This window comes from Microchirus variegatus, assembly GCF_963457635.1.
Source record: "Microchirus variegatus genome assembly, chromosome: 1".
Taxonomy (NCBI): Eukaryota; Metazoa; Chordata; class Actinopteri; order Pleuronectiformes; family Soleidae; genus Microchirus; species Microchirus variegatus.
Window position 1 is genome coordinate 13,865,174 of NC_139802.1, and position 22,528 is coordinate 13,887,701.

A 22,528-nucleotide genomic window follows, 5' to 3' on the forward strand; every position below is an offset into this window, starting at 1 on the left:
AATTTTTAAAACCTTGCCCCTCCCAATGTCATGTTCTCACTTAGTTGTAAACACTCACACTGGCACATTTGCAGCTTTGTCTCAGAGCAGTATGTTGTTATTATGTACTAGGTTTGATTAGATATTTCATCATATTTTGTGTTTGTTTTTTTGGCTTTTACTACTTATTTGGCTGCTTTATACATTTCAACCAAGTATCTTTTGTTTTTAAGTTTATTATTTTATCGTATACTTGAATTCTCTTTTCCGAATCCTGTCACGGGAGACATTGTGTCTCTAGGCTGCCAGGTTGTCTCTTCATAAGCACAGTGTTTTAGAAACAGCATGGACTTTAAAATCAATACATTCAGTTGGACTCATGTAGAGCTAAACAATAACATTACACACATTACTGACCCTAATTAACAACATGCGTCAAGGAACAGAAGAGGACATCATGACCATGTTTGCTGAAACTTTGCTGCTTGTGCGTGCAGGTGTGTTTTTGTTCATGGTGATGATGTAGAAACAAATGCTCTGAACCGTGATTTTTGAGTTGTTTTTGGTCCTTTGCCAATGGGAACAATAACAATTTAGAAAGGAGCACAGAGGAAGAGAGAGAAAGTGTTGACAGCAAAGAGAGCAGTGAGACAAAAACATCAAGGCCAAAGTCGAGGTCAGTGGAGTAACACAAAGAGATGTGAAATGAACACAAAATGAATTTGATGGTATTTGTACAGGGCTATCAGAGTCAAAGAAGGAAGGAAGGAAATAAACTATCTTACAAGCACACAGCAGTGAATCAGCTGGTGTTCCTGCCAAATCATTTGATGTGCAGATGGTCAACTTGAGGGCAATGTTTCTCTTCAGCTTAAACTATTGTATTATTTTTCCATCTGCACAGTCACATTAAAGGTATCCAAAAGCTATTTGGTGGATCATATAGGTCCCATATTATATCCTATTTCTCCAGGTTAACCTAGTTCCCTGGTGCCCCCCAAAACAGCCCTGTTCAGAACACTCTGTTTAGTAGCATCTCTTAAAAAAAAATAAAAAAAAATAAAAAAATAAAGTAAAAAAGTAAAACAATACTTACAGGACAAAAAATCAGCCACAGAGGCTAATGGGAGCTAACAGAAGTTTGCATTTGGAAAATCGACCGTTTGCAGACTCTAGCAGGCACATTGCCGTCATATATAACATGTATTCACTGGACAGATAAATCCTCTGAGGCTGGAAGTTTGTGTAGGACTCTGTGCTGCACTGTGGAGCCAAGAATAGAACTTTTCTGATGGGATTTAAATGATTTAAAAAGTTGATTTTGCATAATATGGAACCTTTAAAAAAAGAAGTCTAAACATCTCTCAACAGATGTATCTCCGTGTACTGGAATGGCTAATAAAACACAAGCACACGTAAGGGAAGGAATTAGGCTGCTCATCCTGAGTGCAGTCAGGCTGTTTTGTCTTGTGAGCTGTAAATGACAAAAAGGGAAGGACGCCAAAAATGATAAGAGGATATCTCAATGACCTCACAATTTCACAGAATGTGACTGTGTGTGAAACATTTCTGATATTTAAGCAGGGTTCTGGGTCTGACCAGCACAGCATGACCAGGCTTTTTCTTTAAATGAGTGCTAAATGGTGCAGGAAACACACGCTGACAGTGTCACCCGGCAGTTTTCTTGTGAGTCATCATGGGAAATACTGGCCTCTTTGTGCACTCGCTGCCTTTCTGCGAGACTCCAACCCACTGTTTTTCTTTCTCCATTTTATCCCTCACTGCCCTCATATCCCTTTATTTTTCTGTATTATGTCACCCCTCGCTGCCCTCCATCATTCTTATGCCTCTTCAGCAACACACACAGTTTCACAGGGTAAACATGTGAACAACAAGCCCTTTCTCCCATCTCTCCCTCTTTCTCTCCCTTGTCTCTTTCTCCATTATCTCTCTCTAGTTGTCTGTCTCCCCCCTCTCTCCCCTCCATCACTGTTGATAAAGGTCTGGGACAATGTTGCTAGTGTTGTGGTCACAGTGACGCAGCGGACTCAGAGAAACAGTCCTGTACAGCAGCAATGCCTGTCACAGAGAACAGCAACAACACAACCAGCAAAGTCGTTACAATAGAAAATGTTGTGAGTAATTAGACGTTTTTGACAAAGTACACAAAGCACACAGTGAAGTGGGTGAGTGAATATCTGGGTAGGACATGGACGTGCGACTGCTGAATTTTACATGTCTTTTTTTTTGTTGTTTTTGCTCCGTGGACTCTCCTCCCCCCTGTGGTGTTGAGACCACAGAAGCGAGACGACGTTCTTCCTCTCAAGTGTCCACAGTCTGGCCTCCTCAGTCTCTCCTTGTCACGCACAAATGGTCTTTAAGTGGAAGAGACAGAATTTACTCCTAAATGTATTTCTGTCGTTGCGGCACAGCTTTAATTAGCATAAATGAACAAATTCCCGGGGACACTTTTCGCTCTGTTTCGCTCAGGAACACTTGAGGTAAATCATGTATCCCAAGAATATTTTTTCCATGACCTTGAATGTTTCAGTACAAGCTTTGGTTCTCATCTTCAGCCTCAGAGCTGGTTTAATTATCTTTTTTTTTTTCCCATATTTTTAATTAAAAGTGATGAACAAACGCCCTTAACAGGTCACTGATAAAAAGATGCTATTACTTTACTATTACTGTGTTGCTGTGATTGTGACACTAAAACCTCTCATGAGACACATGTTGTTTCATTTTGCTACTGTATCCCACGTATCTCATTACTAGTTTCATGTGTGTGTTCAGTCGGCAGATGTGTGTGAACAGATCCTCAGGGTGGTGTCTCGATCAAGTCGCCTGGAAGAGTTGGTTCTGGACAACGCAGGTCTTAAAACGTAAGATGATAGACTAGATTAAAATGGCAGCTTGAGGATTTCTCATTTCTGAGTAAGTTAACTTGTACACGGGGGAGGACAAACTACTGATGTGAAGTCTGAGGGCTGGTGGTGATTCACAGTCGGGAAGGATTTAGTGCGATTGGAAATGTAGGATTCAAGAATTTTATCTTGGAGTCTACATTGTAATTGTAAATGGCAAGACAATGTAATTGTATTTACTGCTGTGCTTTCATCACATTTATTGTGATTTAATGAGCATAAAAACCAAACTGACAGTGTCAGCCACTTTGAGGAGGGCTGTCGTCATCCGTCCTTGAGTGAACTATTTTTCAGTTTATTGCTGACATTTTGTTAAGTGGTTTTCTCTTCGTAGCTACGTTTACAAAACGCAAAGTAATCCTGTGTTTTTGCAACACTGCTAATGTAGCATTAGAGTGCATGCCAATTTATCCCTGCTGAGTATACGTGTTGCTGGGCACTTGAAATCATTTTTTGATAGATTACATGTGTACAGTTCATTTGGTCATACACACACATAATGGGAATGCTTGTTCACCCTTTCACAGTGATTTTGCTCAGAAGCTTGCTGCTGCCCTGGCCCACAACCCCAGCTCAGGACTCACCACCATTAATCTTGCCAACAACCCACTGGAGGACAGAGGTATGAAAGCTGCTCTGATCTAGAATAATGTGCTCATCTCTGCTCTATTACACTCACACACAAGCTTGTTTCTACTGCAGCCAGCACAGTTGTCCTACTTGTCTTGCATTGTGCATAATTAAAACAACATTAAAGTAGAATTAAAAGTGGGCCACTATCACACAACTCGGATTTAGTTTAAGTGGCTGTTTTATTATTATATTGTATAGATAAAACACTGTACCACAGCTGTCACAGTACAGTGATTTCAACAAGTTTAATATTCCATTATCTCTATCCCAGGGTCTGTCGGCCCTTCCAGAGCACATACATTAAAAATATGCCACCAAATATTGCAAATGCATGCAAACATGCAGCAGATTTACAATATCTGAATTCCATCTCAATTTTTTTTTTAATGTTTTTTTATAAAGGTCATCCTTGCACTTAGAAAGAAGCTTGATAATGGTGGGTCGGTGAGTCGGTCCAGTGCAAACCGAGTAAATATATATATACATATATATATTTATATTATTTTATTTATATATATATTTTATTTTGAAAAGGAGGGATTTTCGTTTTTTGTTTTTTAATTATGTAAGTTGAAGTTTCGTAGAAGCTGCTGTGTGTGTTCAACGTTTAATGAAGATGGCCAAGGAAAAACGCAGAAGAACTAAATTGTGGCTGTACATCTTAACGAAGACAGAGGCTTCTCTGGTCATGCGGACACCGAGCTCACTTCTGCTATGCGAGCGGCCATGTTAGCGTAATCATTTAAGCTAACGGACTTTATGCTAGCGCGTAACGTGATTATTTAGCTGCAGAAAGAGAGCAGGATATGAAAATAACTGGACACATAGAGGAACAGACACAGTAGTTACTTCTGAGATTATGACATGACACCAGCACTCTTATTTACCTTCTATCTTCTTATGGGGTAAGTTTTCATTAATGTCGGTAGTCTACGTTAGTGTTCATTCGAAGTCACATACAGGGATTAAAAAAATGCTTTTTCATGCAAAACAATGTCTTTTAATAATCCACTGTGCGTTTGCAGAACGTTATGCAGCTACATTGTTGGGTTATAATTGTGGGGTTATGATTGTGTGTTGTAGCCGTTTGTGGCAGATTTTGAGGCCTTCGGGGACGGGGGCTGACATCTTTGAAACAGACAAATGCAACGATTAATGTATGCATGGCCAGGAAACAACAACAAAAACAGATGATATATGACTACACAAGAAATTATAGCAGAATAAGCCACCTCCTTACTGTGTTATGTCCTCGGCCTACTTGTTGCCGGTTTTGCCATGGCTGGGCACTTACACAATTTTTTTGTTAGTGGTTATTTATTTAGCTTTGAAAATTCACTGTTGTCTTGCTGGCTATAAATGAAAAGCACCCTTAATTCATTGCCTATTCCTGTTTCCCTCTCTTCCTGTAGGTATCTCCTCCTTGGGTGCCCAGTTTGCCAAACTTCATTTGGGGCTCAAACATTTAAACTTCTCTAAAACCTCACTATCACCCAAAGGTATGTGCTGCCTTTTGTAAGTGCTGCTTTATTAAGAGCCTGATGTTCTGTTCTGTGTAAATTGCTTGCTCCCCTGCGATCTGACACAATTCACACTTTCCACTAATGTGATCGCACCTACCAGTGGGATGCTAATAACGCCTAATTACTTCTCTGTAAACAGTGTGAGTGTATGAGCAGGGGGACAAAACATAACATTTGTAATACGAATAGACGTAAACAGATGTTCGACAGTATGCATGTTTTAATTTGTTTCAATGTTGTCTTGACGTGATGGAAAAGTCCTGCAGTAATGTCCCGTAATTCAACGTTATAAAGATGCTGATTCTGTTGAGAATTTCTAGATTTATTTTTCTGTATAATTTCTAAATTAAATCTGCTTCACTTGTAGGTAAACTTTCCCTTTGGTTCTCATCCAAAGTAAATGCTTTAGCATCAGGCACCATCTGTAGGGACCCTTTGGAAACATGCTCTTCTCTCAGGCAATCAATAAATAGCTATCATATTGCTCAGTGTGGGGTTTGACTGAGTCTGGCTCATCTCGCTAACGGCCCCAACCCATAATCCAAACCTCTAAAATCCCCTTAGAGTTATTATTTCTTAACTTAACTTTTTTTTTTGCTTGGAGTAAATCAGCCATTTGATTCTAATTTTGGTACATTTCTTGCGTTATTTAAATGATTTTATCCGATAATCCAAAAATATAAATGGTTTTCTTAATCTATTTTTCTGTTTGTTCATCAGTTTTTCCTCCTTTACTGACCTATTTTCCCCTCCTTTTATCTTTCTGTTATGTCAGTCACTTGACAGTCTTGACTACAGATGTGGACAGAGTACACAGCTTCCCCAAAAATGATACTCGAGTAAAGTACAGATCCCTCAAAATTGTACTTAAGGACTGTACTCAAGTAAATGTACTCCGTTACTGTCCGGCTCTGCTTGACTCTAAATATTCCATGTGTCTACAGATGTCCTGATAACACCACACAATCTGTATAAAAAAAACTACTTCCTGTACTACTATCAACAACAACATTCACCACTTCATATTATAGTACAACCAGTACTGTCTGTATGCTGCTTAAGAAGTCATTTATTGACTATTATAGTCAATTAAAAGCCAACAAGGTTCATAACAGGCCATTAAAAATTCATCAAAATGAAACATAACCATTATTTTTTTATGTGGCTGTGAGAAAGGTTCACACCCATTCATACAGGGCATCCATTTTCAGTGCACCCACATTATCCAATGCAAGTAGCTGCTTAAACTTTTTAGGACTTCACTTTTGACACTTTTATAAAGTCCTATGTCATGCATTAAAAACAGAGAATGATTCCCCTTCAACATTACTGGACAGGGCCAGACAAAGTGAAACGTGTACTCCAAAACTACACCTTTTTTTTTTTTAACTTTCCATGCATCACTCACTCTACATTCAGATCCTGTTCTTTCCTGTCTCCATCCACTGTCATTTCCTCTGCTATTTCCCTCAGTATTCTGTCAAAACATCGAGTGGAGATTCAAGACACTGCTGACACTGCTTGTGTGTGTATGTTTAGGGGTGAACAGCCTTTGCCAGTCACTGAGTGCCAACCCGTCCATCCCCAGCAGCCTGGTCCATCTGGACCTCTCAGGGAACATCCTCAGAGGAGACGACATGCAGGTGCATAAGCACAAGCAGGCACAGTTTCTAGTTGCTAGTCATCAATAACACTTAATTTATTGACAAAGTTTAGTGCTACAGTTATGTGGAGGCCTTTTCAGACTGCTTTTAAATCAGTGTGCAAGTCACTCTGTAGGAGAGCACTGACTCGTCTTTACTGTGAGGTCACAAATCAGACAAAAAAAACACACACCCATCACAGTCATTTGCTGTTATTTGTAGCAGGACTAATTTATGATACAGTTAAATGATGTCAAAATAAAAAAAATACTACAATAACAAAGTAAGACAGGTTTAAAGGAATGAAAACATGTTTTGACCTCGTTCTACAGTAAACTTTATGTTTAAAAACACTAACTGTCCACTCCTACTTTAAGATTGTTGTCCACCCACTAACACTGAGTGCTGTGTGTTCTTTTATGTCCTCTTCACAGCATTTCTACCACTTCCTGGGTCAACCCAACACCCTGGCAACGCTCGATCTCTCCAACACTGACTGTTCGTTGGACCAGGTGAGTCAAGAGGCACAGATATGATATGAGTGATGAAGTGATAAATGTAAATATTAAAAATGAGTCCAACGTCTCAACAAGTATAGACAACAAGACAACAGTATAGAGTAGTTTTCCTTCATCAGACAACATGCAGTTACAGTTGTATTTAATTATGTAAGATTTTAAGATAGATAGATATAGATGACAACATGATTCGTCACATTTGAAAAGGAGTGCAGAAGTATAAACTTATATGTTCTTACCCCATTCCTATTACACACAACTCAATGTATGCACTACTTTATCTTCTCACCAATTATTTACATATTTACAGTATTTTATACAATGTTCTTAATGTTCTCAGCACAATACAAGAATACGTTTGGCTTTAGGCTGTTCCATAATTTAACCCCCAAGATTGGAACTTTAGTTTAGCACAACCTATTGACATCATGTGTTGCAGGGAGTGTAATCCAATTATATACATCCACTCACTGAATACTGTATGTGATGTATTGATGTGGGTCTAAGAGCCAAATACAACGTATTGATTCGTCTTGAGATGTAGCCAGCTGTCAGCCTGTCACTGGGGGGATATTGATGAGCTCTTGAATCATACATATTATGTTTGTCACACCATTAATATACTTTATATGCTCACTTGTAAATAAACAACAGGGTTGGAAGGTGTAAAAAATGATCATTTGTAGTGAATGAAACAGCAATTTGATGATGAAAACGAGGTAATGTAATTGAAACGTACAAATCAAACCGATTGTATTCAAGTTACATGTTGTCGTCACATATTGTGCGTGTGTTCCAGGTTTGCTCTGCTCTGCTGCGAGGTTCGGTCCAGCATCTCTCTGTTCTCAACGTGTCAAAGAGTGTCTTCTCTCACAGGTGAGAACAGAGAAACACTGTTTGTTGATGATGCACTCAATTCTGTTGAACAAGACTGCATTGTTCATGATTTCTCAAACACCACCTGAGGTATTGGTTCAGTTAAAGTACAAACCCTGGTATGAACTACAGTAGGAATACATGAGCACAGCTCTGGTTATAATAATGTAGTTATATTATTAAAATAATATATTATTTTAGAAATTGCATAGCAAGTCACCCCAGTGGCCTCACAGATAAAGTCAAGTCAATTTTATTTATATAGCCCAACATCCCTAACACAATTTGTCTCAAAGGGCTTTACAGTCTGTACAGCAAGTGACACCTTCTATCCTTAGACCCTTAAAACTCCTCCAGGGAAGCCAAAGAGGAGGGATCCCTCTCCCAGTCCAGACAGACGTGCAGTAGATTTCACATGTACAGAAACCAGTTCAGCAGATTACAGACAAAACCTCACATTTACAAAGAGAGGAAAAAGAACACGATAAAGACCAGGATTTCAAAAATGAACAAGATTAATGACAAAGTTCTATCAGACATGGTCATTTTGCCATGAATTTAAGTGTTGCTGTGAGACACCTGTTGGTGACAGCAAGCTATTACAGACATGTGTGTAACAGATGGACAGTTGGTGTCGTCCCCATTATCTTTCGTTCCATTGCGTCTCCAGGGAATTGAGGTCTTCATCAAGCGATGAGGGAGGCAGAGGTTGTTAGGTGGAGAGGGAGGGAGGGAGGGGGGTAATGTGAGGGAGTTGTATAACTAGAGCTCTGTGGAGAATATTTGCTCGGTCTGCTTCATGTTGAATTGAAACGTTTCTTAAAAAGTAGATACATATACATATACTTCTCTCTTTCTGTAGGAAAGGCAAAGAGGTGCCTCCATCATTCAAACACTTCTTCAGCAGCGCAATGTCCCTCAGCTCCATCAACGTGTCAGGAACCAAGCTGCCGCCAGAGGCTCTCAAGTGAGACAACATCCCATTCACATTTAATGTCAGACAAACATCTTTTAACATCATTTTACTCCACGCTGTATATGAAAATTTCAAACTTTTATAATCACAGTAGAAATAATTGTGTCTTCTTAGCTTAAAGTTATAACTTGGACACTGAGGTTCATATTTTGTATAGTTACAAAAATGTCATAGCTTTCATTTCTTTTTTTTTACTTTCAGAGCACTCCTGCTCGGTCTGGCCAGTAATCCAAATGTGAAGGACGTTTCTCTAGACCTCAGCTGCTGTGAGGTGAGAACTGCATTGATTCGAGTCACTAAACATCTTCATTTTCCCTATAAAATTACTTAAGAGAAATTCAAGAGTATCTTTTGCAATGTGTACATTTGTATCAGGGATCATTCTCTTTTTGTCATTGGCCAAAACTCAAGCTCAGGAGGTAGGATATAGGTGGGTTAGGCTGCAGCTCCACAGTCAAGATCCAAGCATTTCAGGTTTTACAATGCAGCTTGTGTGCAATGTTAGCAGAAGTCTGGGGAAAAAACTTTTTTATACAACCATGTTCACAAAATATTTGCATAATATGCAATAGATGTGAACACATTTGTTAAATCAAATCAATGAGACAATAGTTGACACCAAACTGTCATAAGTGTTTATAATATAAATCCAGTTCCTGTATTCCCAAATTATCCTCGGTTGCATTGAGATTCATTGGACAATGATTCTGATTTTTGATTGGAATCATTAATTATCACAGTCTAAAGACTGTGCTGCAAAATACGGTGCAGAATGTAAAATATTAAAAGCCAGTGAATTGTAGGTGCAGCGTTGGTGTTTGTTTTGTTGATTTAATTCCCTCTATTAATCCCGTCTCTAGTGTTAGCAGCATCTGTGTAAGAGCTTTTGTCAGCCGCCAAAAGTTTGCCAAGTGTAGTATTTCAATATCGTTTTAAGAGACGACGCATCGTTCAATGCAATCATCTTTTTAGGATCCTCTTCAAAACCATTTGACTGGCCAGCAAAACCATTAAGAGGTTGTGTAATGGAAAACTTGGCACACAGCAGGCGAGGGCGGAGAGGGAGAGAGGAACAGAGGGAGGGCTGAGGTGGGGGTGGTTTAGTATCCCTCTGTAATTGTTTTATCACAACTCTCTCACACACAGCAGGCCCTCGCCTTCATTCCTGCTCGAACAGATAAAAAGCAGAAGCTGAGGGTGTGGTGATGGTGGTGGTGATGGTGGTGACGGGGTGATCCGCTCCGTATTTTATTCGAAGCTATAATGAAGCGTTAGGTGGGGGCAGCTGTAAACTGTGCTTTGAGTGGGTTGACAGTGTGCACAATAAGCTCTGCGTATCACTTCCTGTTGTGTGTGTGTGTGTGTGTGTGTCTGTGGAGTTGTGTGCACGTGTGATATATGTGTGTTAGAACAGCAGAATCATCATTGAGCATCTGTTGGGATTTCTTTTTTGTGTTGTTGGTTAATTGCTGCTAATTGCTGGCCTGGCTCTGACATGCTGTTCTCTCCCCCTAATGCCTCTCAAAGCTTGGCCATTGTGTAAGTACCACTGTACTCACTCTTAATAATTAACACTTCATTCTTTCCTTTTGTTTTTAAATTTGCTTTCTGCTCATTCTTTTCTTGTTGGGCCCCATTTTTCCATCAGGATTTCTCAATTAATGAACATCTTGCTGCAGCTGTTCTGGATGATGTGTGTTATTTTAAACTGTGCCATTTGCAACTAACATGTTAATCACTTAATATCTCTTAGTAGTGGTTCAGTCTTGAGTTGCATGTTTTACTTTTGTGTGTCTTTTAGTCTGATACCTGCTTTTGTTTGTTGCCTGCCTTTACAACATAGATTCTTGAGTGAAGAATATCTGAATTTGCGCAGAGAAAGCAATACAGCCATACAGTAACATTGTCTAAAACAGGCGAAGCAGCAGTTTCAAATGTAAATACTTCAGTGTCCGACATAATGTGTTATTTTTGTGAAGCTGTTCATCTATAGATCTCCCTCTCCGTGTCTTTACAGCTGCGTTCAGGAGGATCTCAAATCCTTGAGGGTTGCATAGCGGAGATACCAAACATCTCCAACCTAGATATCTCTGACAATGGTGAGATGTCAGCTTCCAGACCATACATGTATATTTATTTACTGAGCTTTTCAACAATAATCCCAAAACTGCATAAACATCATATTATGATGTCTGTTCTACTTCTCTACCTCCAGGTCTGGACTCAGATCTGTCTACTCTGCTGGTGTGGTTGGCCAAGAACCGGTCCATCAGACATCTATCTCTGGGCAAGAACTTCAACAACATCAAATCAAAGTAAGAAAGTGTGGGCAGGAGGAGTTGTGTCTCCGTGTGATTTAGTTTTGTAAATTGTTGTTACCAAAACGTCAAACACTCCGTATGTTTGCATGGCGTTAGAGAAAATCGAATTATTGTCTTAGTCCAACTAAAACTCAGCTGGCCTAGGTGCTATGCACATGTACTACAGTTGCCATCGCTGGGCTTTAACCGAGAAGTAAGAAGACTGGTAGTCCAGGTTATGGAAAATGACTGAAAGAGATTATTATTACTGTATAGTGTTTACTTCAGTGTTTCTTCCTTCTCTGTCTTCCGCCTGACTTAGAAACCTTGCTCCCGTGCTGGACAGCCTGGTTCATATGATTCAAGAGGAGGAGTCGGTGAGTTTTTTTTAATTTTTTTTTTATATCCCTTGATTGAATGTTTTAGCTCTGTAACAGACTCCTCCTGACAGATGCCTCAGGTCCAAACCCTGTATCAGCAAACATCTAACCAGTAGAAGCAAATGAGTGGAACTTCACCAGCTGCTCCACAGCTGACCTCTGACCTCTCCAGTGGAGGCTGTTTTGAATATAATTTCCCAGCATGGATCAAACTGAGGGGAGGCCATGTGGTTTATGACCACTGAGATAAAGGTTAATGAAGATGGAGCAACGTTTTGCAACATATCATCTGGATGTCATTCGTTTTTGTAATAACGCAAATCTGTTTTAATTCACTGCAGGTAAAAGAAATCAAGAACAATATAATTTAATTACCTTTCATATTACTAAATGCTCGTAAAAAAAACATCCCAGTGTGTCAATATATGTCTAATTGGATATTATGAACATATTAGAATACATTGCAGTTAAAAGAAAGCGGTATTCTCCAGCTGTGAGCCCTCTCCCCTCTTTCCTGTACCTCAATCAGTCTCACTCGCTTTATCTCCCTCTGCATCATGGGAGCTGTAACAACTGTTTTGCCCCACTGCCTGTCTTCCTTTGTCTCCCACAGTGCTGCATGTGCTAGATTGATGGTCCTATTGAGCTGCTCTGTGCTGGATGGGTGCTTGTGCTCTCTCTTTCTTTCTTTCTCTCACTCTCTCTCTCTTCCACAAAACACTGGATATAGCCTCGTACTGTTCTCTAAATATACATTAATTCTCCTTGAATTATTTCAGAGACTTGAAGTAAACACAGACTGTAGCTGCTGGGAACAGCTGTGGAAACTACAGGAAAACGACAAACCTGCTCTCTGAGGCAGTTTAGTTTATCAGGACGGCCCTGTTGGCTCTTTTTTTTTTTTTTTTTGCGAATGTGTGGATAAATATGCACGTATGGTCCAGGGTTGGGTCAGCAAGTGACACTTCACTTTAAGTGAAAATGAGGGTCAGTCCATATGGCTACAATCTGTGTTTACATCTCTTTCACCATGTTTGTCTTGAGAAAGCAGTGTGAGGCTCACACTGAATATCTACATTATAGTCAGCACATGCTAGACCAAATAACCACATGGATGGGGGAAAACACCCGCAGGAAATATACCAGAATTGTGAATTAACGGATGAATAGTGAAAAGAGAGAATATGAGGGGAAATGGAGGAAGAGTTTAATAGACTTTTAATATACACAGAACGCAACAACAAACGCTAGAGGGTTTGTTGGTTTTGAAAGAAGCTCATAGATTTGTTTGGACCTGGAGGCCTAGAATAATTTATCTGAGTGGAACAGTGTATTTGCATGTGAGATGAGTGATAGCCTTGTACTTTATTTTTGGCAGTGTTTTCTTGGAAAACACACTCTTCAGAGCATCTCCAGGCATTCTTTTTACCCCGAGTTCAGATGTATAGACCTGGGATTAGCCCATATCCCTCGAATTGTGTACTTTATTAATGAGAAAATATCAATTTCACGAATCCACCGTCATCGATATTCAGAAATTAAAGAAAAACAGACTTAATAGAGAAAACCTCTGGTAAAGTTATCAGTAGTTATTAGTAAGTGTCACGCCGTCCTTATTGATATTACCACCTGTGGTTGAAGTGTGATGGTGTTTATAACTCATCTTTTAATTAAAACACCATGATATAAACATTTTTTAATCAGTGCGAAATTAGAGGAGAAGAAGAAAGTGTAGAGATTTTCTTTTTTCCAGCGCAGAGCTTGAATAGAAGGGTTTGTTTGTATTGTGGTGTGTGTTTGCATGTGCGTGCACTGTCATTCAGTGTGTTAATCTGTGAAGGAGCATGTGTTTCTCATTCAGAATCATAACTGGCTTTTATTGAGATACAGAACAATGTTTTCTTGTGACTTCCATTTGTTGAATATAATGTCATATTATTAAGTAAATTAAAGGAAAATTAATCTACACTACATAGGGCTCTTGCGCCGACTTGCGCCCTCTTTGGCCGCGGCGGGCCACATTTTAGCTACATATTAAGGTATTTGATGTTCTGTACTTGAGATTTAAATCTATTGATGATTTTGTAAGCTGAGGTAGCTGTTTCATTCCTAACACAAAAGTATGAGAAAAGGATCAGCGAGTGTGGCTGAACTTGGTGTCTTGGCAGATTGGGAATTAACTGGTCTAAAGGAGGGAGATCACACGACGAGTGTCCAGCTGTGTGTAAATGGCTGCTCAAATCTGGTGAACAGACGCTGGGCCCTGTTGGGGATTTGTAAACCCTTGTATCACTCTCACGTTACAAGAAAACCACTTAATCCAGTGATGAAGTCTCTTATTTCCCTGTGAAGATTTAAATGTTAATATCACAAGCTGTGTTTGATTTTGTTGTTTGCCCTTTCAAAACACAAGCATATGAAAATATAGACCATTGTATAAGTAAGATAGCAAGACTTAGCTTTAGAATATATTAAACATCTATATTTGTTTGTCCTAAAACTCAAGACAAAAGTGTATGCACTAAATGAATGAATGAATGTTTTAAACGTTTTATACCTTGAGTGCATGCTTACACTTTCTGTATAAATGTGTCCATAGAGTAGGTGATGTTGCATTGAGCAAAATAAACCAAGCATCCATTGATAGGGAAGGACATTATGACAGGAAAGCAAGGTCAGCTCTCAATGACAATTACAAAAGTTTAACTTGGCAGTGATAAAGAACAAAAGGGCCAAGAAAACTTCAGCTTTCAATTTATGCTCGTGGATCCAAACTGGAAAGATGCTCATCATTTCTGCGACTATTGAATAGCCTGTGGGTTGTAGATGAACTCTAGCACTCGACACAGTATATGTTTCATAATGTTAACCCTCTCTTAACATCGTCCTTGTTTTGTCCCCCACAGCCCCTCACGTCTCTGTCTCTAGCAGACTCCAGACTAAAGAGCGATCTGACCATTGTTCTCAACGCCCTCGGTAGCAACTCCTCGCTCACTCGACTCGACATCAGTGGGAATGCGATGGGCGACATGGGAGCCAAGATGCTCGCCAAGGCACTGCAGATCAACTCCAAACTCAGGTGAGGATACAACGATTATGTCCACGAGGCACGGGTTATTGTCATGTGACATGCTTTATTGATATACTACTTACTATCAGAGAAACCCGTAGTTGTTGATAAAAAACAACTGTTTACCTACTTATTGCTTATATCTTGCAGCATCCATGGAGCTATAATATGCGAGCATTTCCATATATTTTGCCAGAAACCAATGCAGTTATTTTGCTTATTTTGTGCAGGACTGTGATCTGGGATAAGAACAACACCAGCCCTCAGGGTCTTCAAGATGTAGCAGCCGCTCTGGAGAAGTAAGCTATGTTGTGTCTGTGTTGATGTGTTTTGTGATTTATTTATTTTTTTCCCAAATGTGTGTATGTTGACTAATGTCAGCTCATGTATTTCGATGAAATGTAATAATCCTGTAACAACTGTGTCCTAAAAGAGAGTGCACATGAGTTCTTCAGCTACCTTGTGCTGAACAGACGGAAACCCTGAGGTGTGTTTACACAGGAAGAGAGGATGAGAGACAGGAAGGCAGAGAGGAGAGGGAGAGAGGGACATACACAGGGAATACAAAAACAAAGAGAATACGGAAAGACAGAGACAGTATAGACAAAGTCAGTCCGCTGAATAATCATATTTTTGTCTACTGTATCACCTGATATCATAAGGTTTAATATTCTATTCAGGTGTGAATGTGCTCCTGGGACATATCTTTACATCAACCTGTCTCATCTCCGGTCTCAGTTTATTATATTTTCCCACCAGCTCATCTCCTTATTTCCTTTCCGACTCCCTTTATTAGATTCTGTGTGTGTATGTGTGTTTAGTCATTTCTGTTTCATCTCAAGGACCCTTAGATAAACACTGACCTTGTCAGGACCAGTAGTCCTCATGGAGAACAAAACCTGGTCCTGATGAGGCAGAACATACTTCCTTAAGTTTAGGGCTAAGATTAAGATTGGGGTTAGAGTTAGGCCTTAACCATGTATGGTTAAGATTAGAAGATTAGCTGTCCAAACCTGTGTGTGTGTGTGTGTGTGTGTGTGTGTGTGTGTGTGTGTGTGTGTGTGTGTGTGTGTGTGTGTGTGTGTGTGTGTGTGTGTGTGTGTGTGTGTGTGTGTGTGTGTGTGTGTGTGTGTGTGTGTGTGTGTGTGTGTGTGTGTGTGTGTGTGTGTGTGTGTGTGTGTGTGTGTGTGTGTGTGTGTGTGTGTGTGTGTGTGTGAAATTGTATTGCCATCAGCCAATTTCCTCATGTCTCCTTTGTTTTTGTTTTTTCGAAGCAGTTCCGTCAAAATAGTCCTGTCTATGTTGCCGTGTTTTAACTTTTCAGTTAAACATATTTCAGTGTTTTTTTATTCTTTCTTTTTTCATGCCTTCCTCTCATCCATATGAATGATAATACTGTGATGACCTCTATTTCATGATCGGTTGCCTTTTAATGCTGCCAGTTCAATGTTCTGTAATAGAGCAGTGTGGTAACAGCTGAGGGGTTAACACACACGTTTGTACAGTTATTCTTCTTAGGACACTGAATTGACTTCCGTCCATAAACAAAAATGTTATCCCTAACTTAAATCATAACCAGTTGATGCCTAACCCTAACCTCAACTCCGCCACAAATTTTAGTCCAGAACTTGACCTGTTCCTCATAAATGAGGGGCTGCCTCAGTAGGACCAGGTTTTGGTCTCCATGAAGACTACTGCACACACACACTTTTCCATAGAGGATACAATGTTGATGATTGACACACAACATCCTCTGTCTTTGATTCACCAATCAAGAGCCAAACAGTCAATTTAATTCTTGCAGAAATCTGATGACAATCAAGGTGGCAGGTTCTTCCTTCCATTTCCTATGATATATTTGTTGTTCATACGATATCTGTTATTCACAGCTCGTTTGCCTTACCGTGAATTAATTTCCGCATAATGATGTTGTGATGGGAGCATCTGGTTTCACCCCAGGATATATCCATTTCTCTGGTGATAAACAGACCTCATCCACTGCTCTAGAGTCTGCAGTTTCTCGTCTCTTCTATTAGTGAAAGTGCAGTATCACTGTGCATCTCGTGGTTTATCTAACATAATGAATTAGAGTAAATAAATAAACAGTGGATGCATTTTACTATTCTGTAATCTGTGTAAATGTACGACACAGACCCTGAATTGCATCCCTTTGTAAACATTTTGTTTGCCTCTGTCTGTTTGTTTTACCTTTCACATTCACAATAATGTCAACTAACGGTGGACTCTGGTCTTCTTATTGTGTCAATTAGGAACTTCACCATTCGTTTCATGCCCATACCCATCATCGATGCCTCTCAGGCGTTGAAGGCCGGTCCAGAGAAAACAGAGGATGCCTTGCTTAAGGTAAGTCAAAAATGATCATTGTAATGTGTTTCACATTGTTATAAAAATACAGCTTACCTTTGAGTTAGTTTAGTTTTGTTATACAGACAGTGAAATATAACAAAGGATGTAGGGTGAAGCAAGAATCTAGTCATACCCTCTGTCATCTTTTTTTTCTTTTGAAACTCTTAACAGTCTAATAAACGATTCAGATAAACATTCAAAACATAAAAAAGGAAAAAATAAGCAATTACAAAGCAAATAAACAACAAGAAATTCAGAGGTCTACACGTTTTCTACATGTATATAAAAAAAGCAGAAAACCAACAGTTGTGACAGGTTTTAAAAAGAATATCATCATCCCTTGATTAATGATAATAACAGGGACTCTTTGCTCACCTTCCACAGATTGAGAATTATCTCTACAGGAACCATGAGACCAGAAAGTACCTACAGGAACAGGCCTATCGGCTCCAGCAGGGCATTGTCACAACAACCACACAACAGGTACACACACACACAAAACGTTCACATAATAAAGTAAAAGTTTTCCCATATTTACCTTGGATTATGGTCTGTAGCTGCAATGTACACAACAACAAAAATCACCATGTGAACACAGTGATTTGAAAATGAGGTGAACTCACGTTGAGATAAATGTTATTTGTTGTTTACAAAATCTCCAGTGATGCTAAACCTGAGCATTTGCAACATGCAACGTACAAACATCCGTGTTGTCTTGTCGTTATCTTTCAGATGATTGACAGGATTTGTGTGAAGGTGCAGGATCATCTGAACTCTCTGAGGAACTCGGAGACAGACGCTGTCGTGGAGGACGTGCGTTCAGCAGAGAACCTCATCAAAGATGCCAGAAACTCTAAAACAGTGAGAAAAAAGCATTTTCCAGAAGAATGTGTGGATTGTACAGTTTGAGCTATTGTATTAGTGATAGCCCCTTGAGTTAAAGCATTGTGTTTTTTGATCCAACATGAAAACATATCGTACATAAAATGATAAAAACAATAAGTGACACAATCACATGTTTAAATACATGGCCGTATATAAAGCCTCTCATTTCCAAACCCACTTGCCAACAAGTCTTCTCAATGATCCTTTAACTTTGTGAAACATTTTATCTCCAAGCCAATTTGATTCAATCATCCTTTTTATGGTTCCTCCTCTCCTGCATTAGACACAAAATGGACATAGAATGCAGAATGACTTCACGTTTATTGTTAATTGTAACATGAAATGTGAGACACTTTGTTTCCCTCCCTTCACTTTAATTGTCTTCTATGTTCTCCTCCTTGTTTCCTCAGCTGCTTCCTAACCTTTACCACCTTGGGTCAGCTTCCAGAGAGGAGGTGAACAGCTCCTCAGTGGGACCCATTCAGGAGAAACTAGAGTCCATGGCTGGAGAAGTGACTGAGGTCATGGACCAACAACTACAGGTAGACTCATTTCCACAAGTGTGATTCTATACTAGTTGCCTCAAACCTGTCTTATGTGCAATGACAATAAAGTTGAACCTTATCTAATCTAATGAAAGAGATGCTATCTTATGTATAGCCTTATTATTGTAAATATGTATTTTTTCTTTTCAAATTTAGTTGGGGTTAGGGTTAGAGAGGTAAAATAATTAAAACTAATTGCTAAATTGTTGATCATTTTTATTAGACCAACGTTGAAATGGTTACATTAAAGGGGACATATTATGCAAAATCAACTTTTTAATCATTTAAATCCTTATATTTGGGACTCTGAAGGTCCTATCAGTCGGCAAAGTGTGAAAAAAGATGACTCACTCATGTTTTTGTGGTCCTCCTCAGTCTAAGTACAGGAATTGCGATGTTGACTTCCGCACTCACTGGGACGTCACAATGCGCTAAATGTCTGGAATTGTTGTCTCACGGAGCTCCGCTTTGTCCGTATAACACGCGAGAGTGCTGGCGAGGGCAACGGTATCCAAAAACCGGAAGTCCGCAAAAAGTTCTATTCTTGGCTCCACAGTGCAGCACAGACTTCTACACAAACTTCCAGCCTCAGAGGATTTATCTGTCCAGCGGATACATGTTATATATGACGGCAATGTGCCTGCCAGAGCCTGCAAATGATCACTTTTCCAAATGCTAACTGCGGTTAGCTCCCAGTAGCCTCTGTGGCTGATGTCATTTCCTGCCCCTTAAGTTTCGTTTTACTTTTTTTTTTAAGGTGGACCTAAAGAGATACTATTAAACAGAGCGTTCTGAACAGGGCTGTTTTGGCAGGGTGATTGAACTGCTGTGGTGCTTCACCCTAATTGTATTTTGACCAAAGCATGTCACAGACATGTTCATTAGGACACCAGGGAACTAGGTTAACCTGGAGAAATTGGGTGTAATATGTCCCCTTTTAATACTGTATGATCATAACAACCTTAACTCACCTTCACTCCACACAGACTCTGCTGGAGTCCATGGTGGACACAGCCGAGTCCCTGTGTCCCCATGTGATGAAGAGGTGTAGTCTTCGTTCGGAGCTAATGAAGGCCAGCTCAGCCAAGATGGTTGTTCCCAAGAGCTTTGTCACCAAAACCCTCCTGGAACAATCTGGTGTGGATATTATCAACAAGATCAGGTGTGTGCTTGTGGGTTATACTGCTTATACATGAAGTTCAGTTTTTAAAAAAGAAAAAGACAGAAATCCTTGCAGTTATGTTTGAACTTTTCTTGAATGACTTGTCTCACACTTAAACCACAACTGTTTTGTCAGTGAGGTGAAGCTGAGTCTTGCGTCCTTTCTGTCCGATCGCATTGTTGATGAGATTTTGGAGGCACTTTCCACTTCACAACTTGCTCTGGTAAGATTCTAATCATCAACGCTCTCAGTTTATCGATTTGTTCACACTGCTTGTTCATTTGAACTCTTCAAATTATCTGTAATCTTACAAATCGTTTGCTCTTTTAATCTTCCTCCTTTATCACCTCCCCTTCCTGTTTCTCGTATTTCCTCTGCTCCTCCCAGGCAGACCATCTTGTACGTCGAGGTCGACCTTTGGTGCAGCAGGAGTCGGTGGACCTGGACGTCCCTGAGGAGAAGATCCCTAAGCGAGCGTCAGCTGAAATTTTAGAGGGTGAGAGGCTGGATGATCTGGAGACGTGCATGGTAGGTTTGGGTTGATGTGTACCCGGTCGACATTGCCTCTTACATTTTTCAGCCAATCACATTTGGATCTGAACTATTTCTACATTTTCCAGATTTGTATACATTTTGAAGTATTTTAAACTTTTTTCCAATTGGAAATTATTACTCATAGTGACTCATTCAGTCTACTTTCCACATTATAGACAATCAGGATAACTTAGTATTTAAATCAAATTAGGATTTATTTGTTAATGGTTGGCCTACAGTTTTGATAGTTGATCTGACAACCCTGCTAAAGAAGAGTAAAAGGACTCTTCAAAGCTTTAGTGGCAACAGTGGAAAGATTGTCAGTGTCCAGAATCACATGGTGAGACAGGAACTACTGGTCCTCACAGCAGTGACCTGGTCAGAGAGTCTGTGAGGGCTTAAAATACACAGTTCAGTGCACAGACTCAACATTCCAACTTTAGTTTCATGGGGAAATGCACAAATCCTCCATTTACGTGGTTCTCAAACTGTGGTACTTGGAGGAAAAGCAGAAATGCTGTTGTACTGTATCTACCAGGGTATATGATCGGCATGGAGCTGAGGAATTTTGACCGCAGTGCGTAGAAAGTTAAACATAATATAATAAAATAAATAATACTAATTAGAGTCACCTTATTTCTCATTCCGTCTCAATCTAATTTCGATATGCCAGTGTCAGAAGAGGAGGATGATGAGGGAGAAAATGACCCTGTTGGGAATAATTTGCCTGCTGTGAAAGGTCTGTAGCTGACTTTTCTGTGATAATGGTGTTACTTTGAGAGCTGAGTTTTTCCTCAGGTGGTCCTTGGTATAAAACCACTGTTCAAGTTCAAAATGTGCATTCTGGCTGAAATCGACTTCTGTGTCCTCGTCTGTGTGTTAATGCCCTCACAAACCTGATCTCCCCTTTTTTCTATCTCGTTTACCGACCTCTCCTCTCTACGGAGCCCCCGAAGTGACATGAATTTTTTTTTTTTTTTTTTTTTTAATCTTTTCCAAAAAAAAGAAAAAAATCTTAATTTTTTCATCAGAGATCTCGAGTTTCCAAAAAATGATGGAAAAAAACAAAACATTTTCAATTTTTTTTTTCAAATGTTTTTGAAACTCAAGATTTTTTTTTTTTTTTCATGTCACTTCAGGGCCTGTGTACCTTTCTTCTGTTAAACAAAAAAAGGAAAAGCAAGATATCGATCAACCCTAAAAGCTCATGGTTGTCTCTTTCATTTTCCCCCTTTTTTGTCGTCAACGTCACTGTATTTTGTCTCTCTTTCTCTTCAATCTTCTTTTCCTCTGTTCTTCCTTCTCTTTCTTCCTTTGCCCCATGGAGATTTTGTGCTGCACCAGTGTAAGTATTCTCGGACTGGCCCTCTATGCTCACCTTTCTAGATTTCTTTTACATCTTACTGTTCTTTTCTTTTTCTTCCTCTCTTCACTGTGTCGGCCTGCTGCACAGTCACAGTCCTCAGTTTCAGAACCTCATGTCCTGGACATTTGTTTGTGTCAAATTTAAACCAAAAGAAAAAAATACAGATGCTTATTTATATATGACTTTCCCTCTCACTTTATGCATTATGTTTTATACTGATGAATGCAGATTAATGGAAAATTGTGTATATTTTTTTTTTTTTCATTGATGAAGTCACGTTCCACTGTACATTTCCACCATTATGCCCATTCATCACCACCCTGTAAATGTGGATCACAGTTAAATATAAGATGCAACAATTAAACTTGTATAAGGACAGAGATTTGATTATAATTAATATAATTTGTGATCCAAAGACTTTACCTTGGATATAGCTGATTGATTTAACTGTTTGGTCTTTGTGCAAACTGACTGTGCAACCACATATACTGTTAACTGTTTATATTAAACGGTAATAAAAGATCCAACACTTACAGTTATCTTATGTACTGCTCAACTTTTTGTTCTCTGAAGAATTACTGACTGTTACTTTTCTGTTGTACATGCACACACAAGCGTACATATCTGATAAAAACCTGTTGTGCTTAATCTAGTCACCATTTATGAAGTTCAAGTTTTTGTTTGCCGTTGCCACAAATGTTTTATTTATTTATTTGTCTCTGTCTTCAGATGACGCCTAAATCCAAGAGGAAAAGCATCCACAGCAGAATGCTTCGACCTGTGTCTCGTGCCTTTGGTAAGAGTTCATTTTTTCTATGTATGGGTATTAATCATGGTTAGTGTATTT

At 39.4% G+C, this 22,528-nt stretch overlaps 1 protein-coding gene across 1 annotated transcript in view; it reads left to right on the forward strand.

Moving 5' to 3' along the window:
• LOC310927556 (F-actin-uncapping protein LRRC16A-like) overlaps positions 1-22,528 on the forward strand; it is a gene marked incomplete at both ends in the record, with an annotated part of 59,519 nt that overhangs the window by 31,032 nt on the left and 5,959 nt on the right. Inside the window, 23 exons of the mRNA XM_083889872.1 lie at positions 2,773-2,861; positions 3,431-3,525; positions 4,949-5,035; positions 6,599-6,702; positions 7,137-7,214; positions 8,020-8,096; positions 8,959-9,063; positions 9,274-9,343; positions 10,600-10,611; positions 11,090-11,171; positions 11,288-11,387; positions 11,695-11,749; positions 14,659-14,831; positions 15,053-15,121; positions 17,093-17,186; positions 17,574-17,672; positions 17,922-18,050; positions 18,485-18,616; positions 19,606-19,781; positions 19,917-20,004; positions 20,169-20,309; positions 21,643-21,660; positions 22,411-22,477. Coding sequence (XP_083745998.1) covers positions 2,773-2,861; positions 3,431-3,525; positions 4,949-5,035; positions 6,599-6,702; positions 7,137-7,214; positions 8,020-8,096; positions 8,959-9,063; positions 9,274-9,343; positions 10,600-10,611; positions 11,090-11,171; positions 11,288-11,387; positions 11,695-11,749; positions 14,659-14,831; positions 15,053-15,121; positions 17,093-17,186; positions 17,574-17,672; positions 17,922-18,050; positions 18,485-18,616; positions 19,606-19,781; positions 19,917-20,004; positions 20,169-20,309; positions 21,643-21,660; positions 22,411-22,477 — 2,140 coding nt within the window. The remainder of the gene's footprint in view (positions 1-2,772; positions 2,862-3,430; positions 3,526-4,948; positions 5,036-6,598; positions 6,703-7,136; positions 7,215-8,019; positions 8,097-8,958; positions 9,064-9,273; positions 9,344-10,599; positions 10,612-11,089; positions 11,172-11,287; positions 11,388-11,694; positions 11,750-14,658; positions 14,832-15,052; positions 15,122-17,092; positions 17,187-17,573; positions 17,673-17,921; positions 18,051-18,484; positions 18,617-19,605; positions 19,782-19,916; positions 20,005-20,168; positions 20,310-21,642; positions 21,661-22,410; positions 22,478-22,528) is intronic.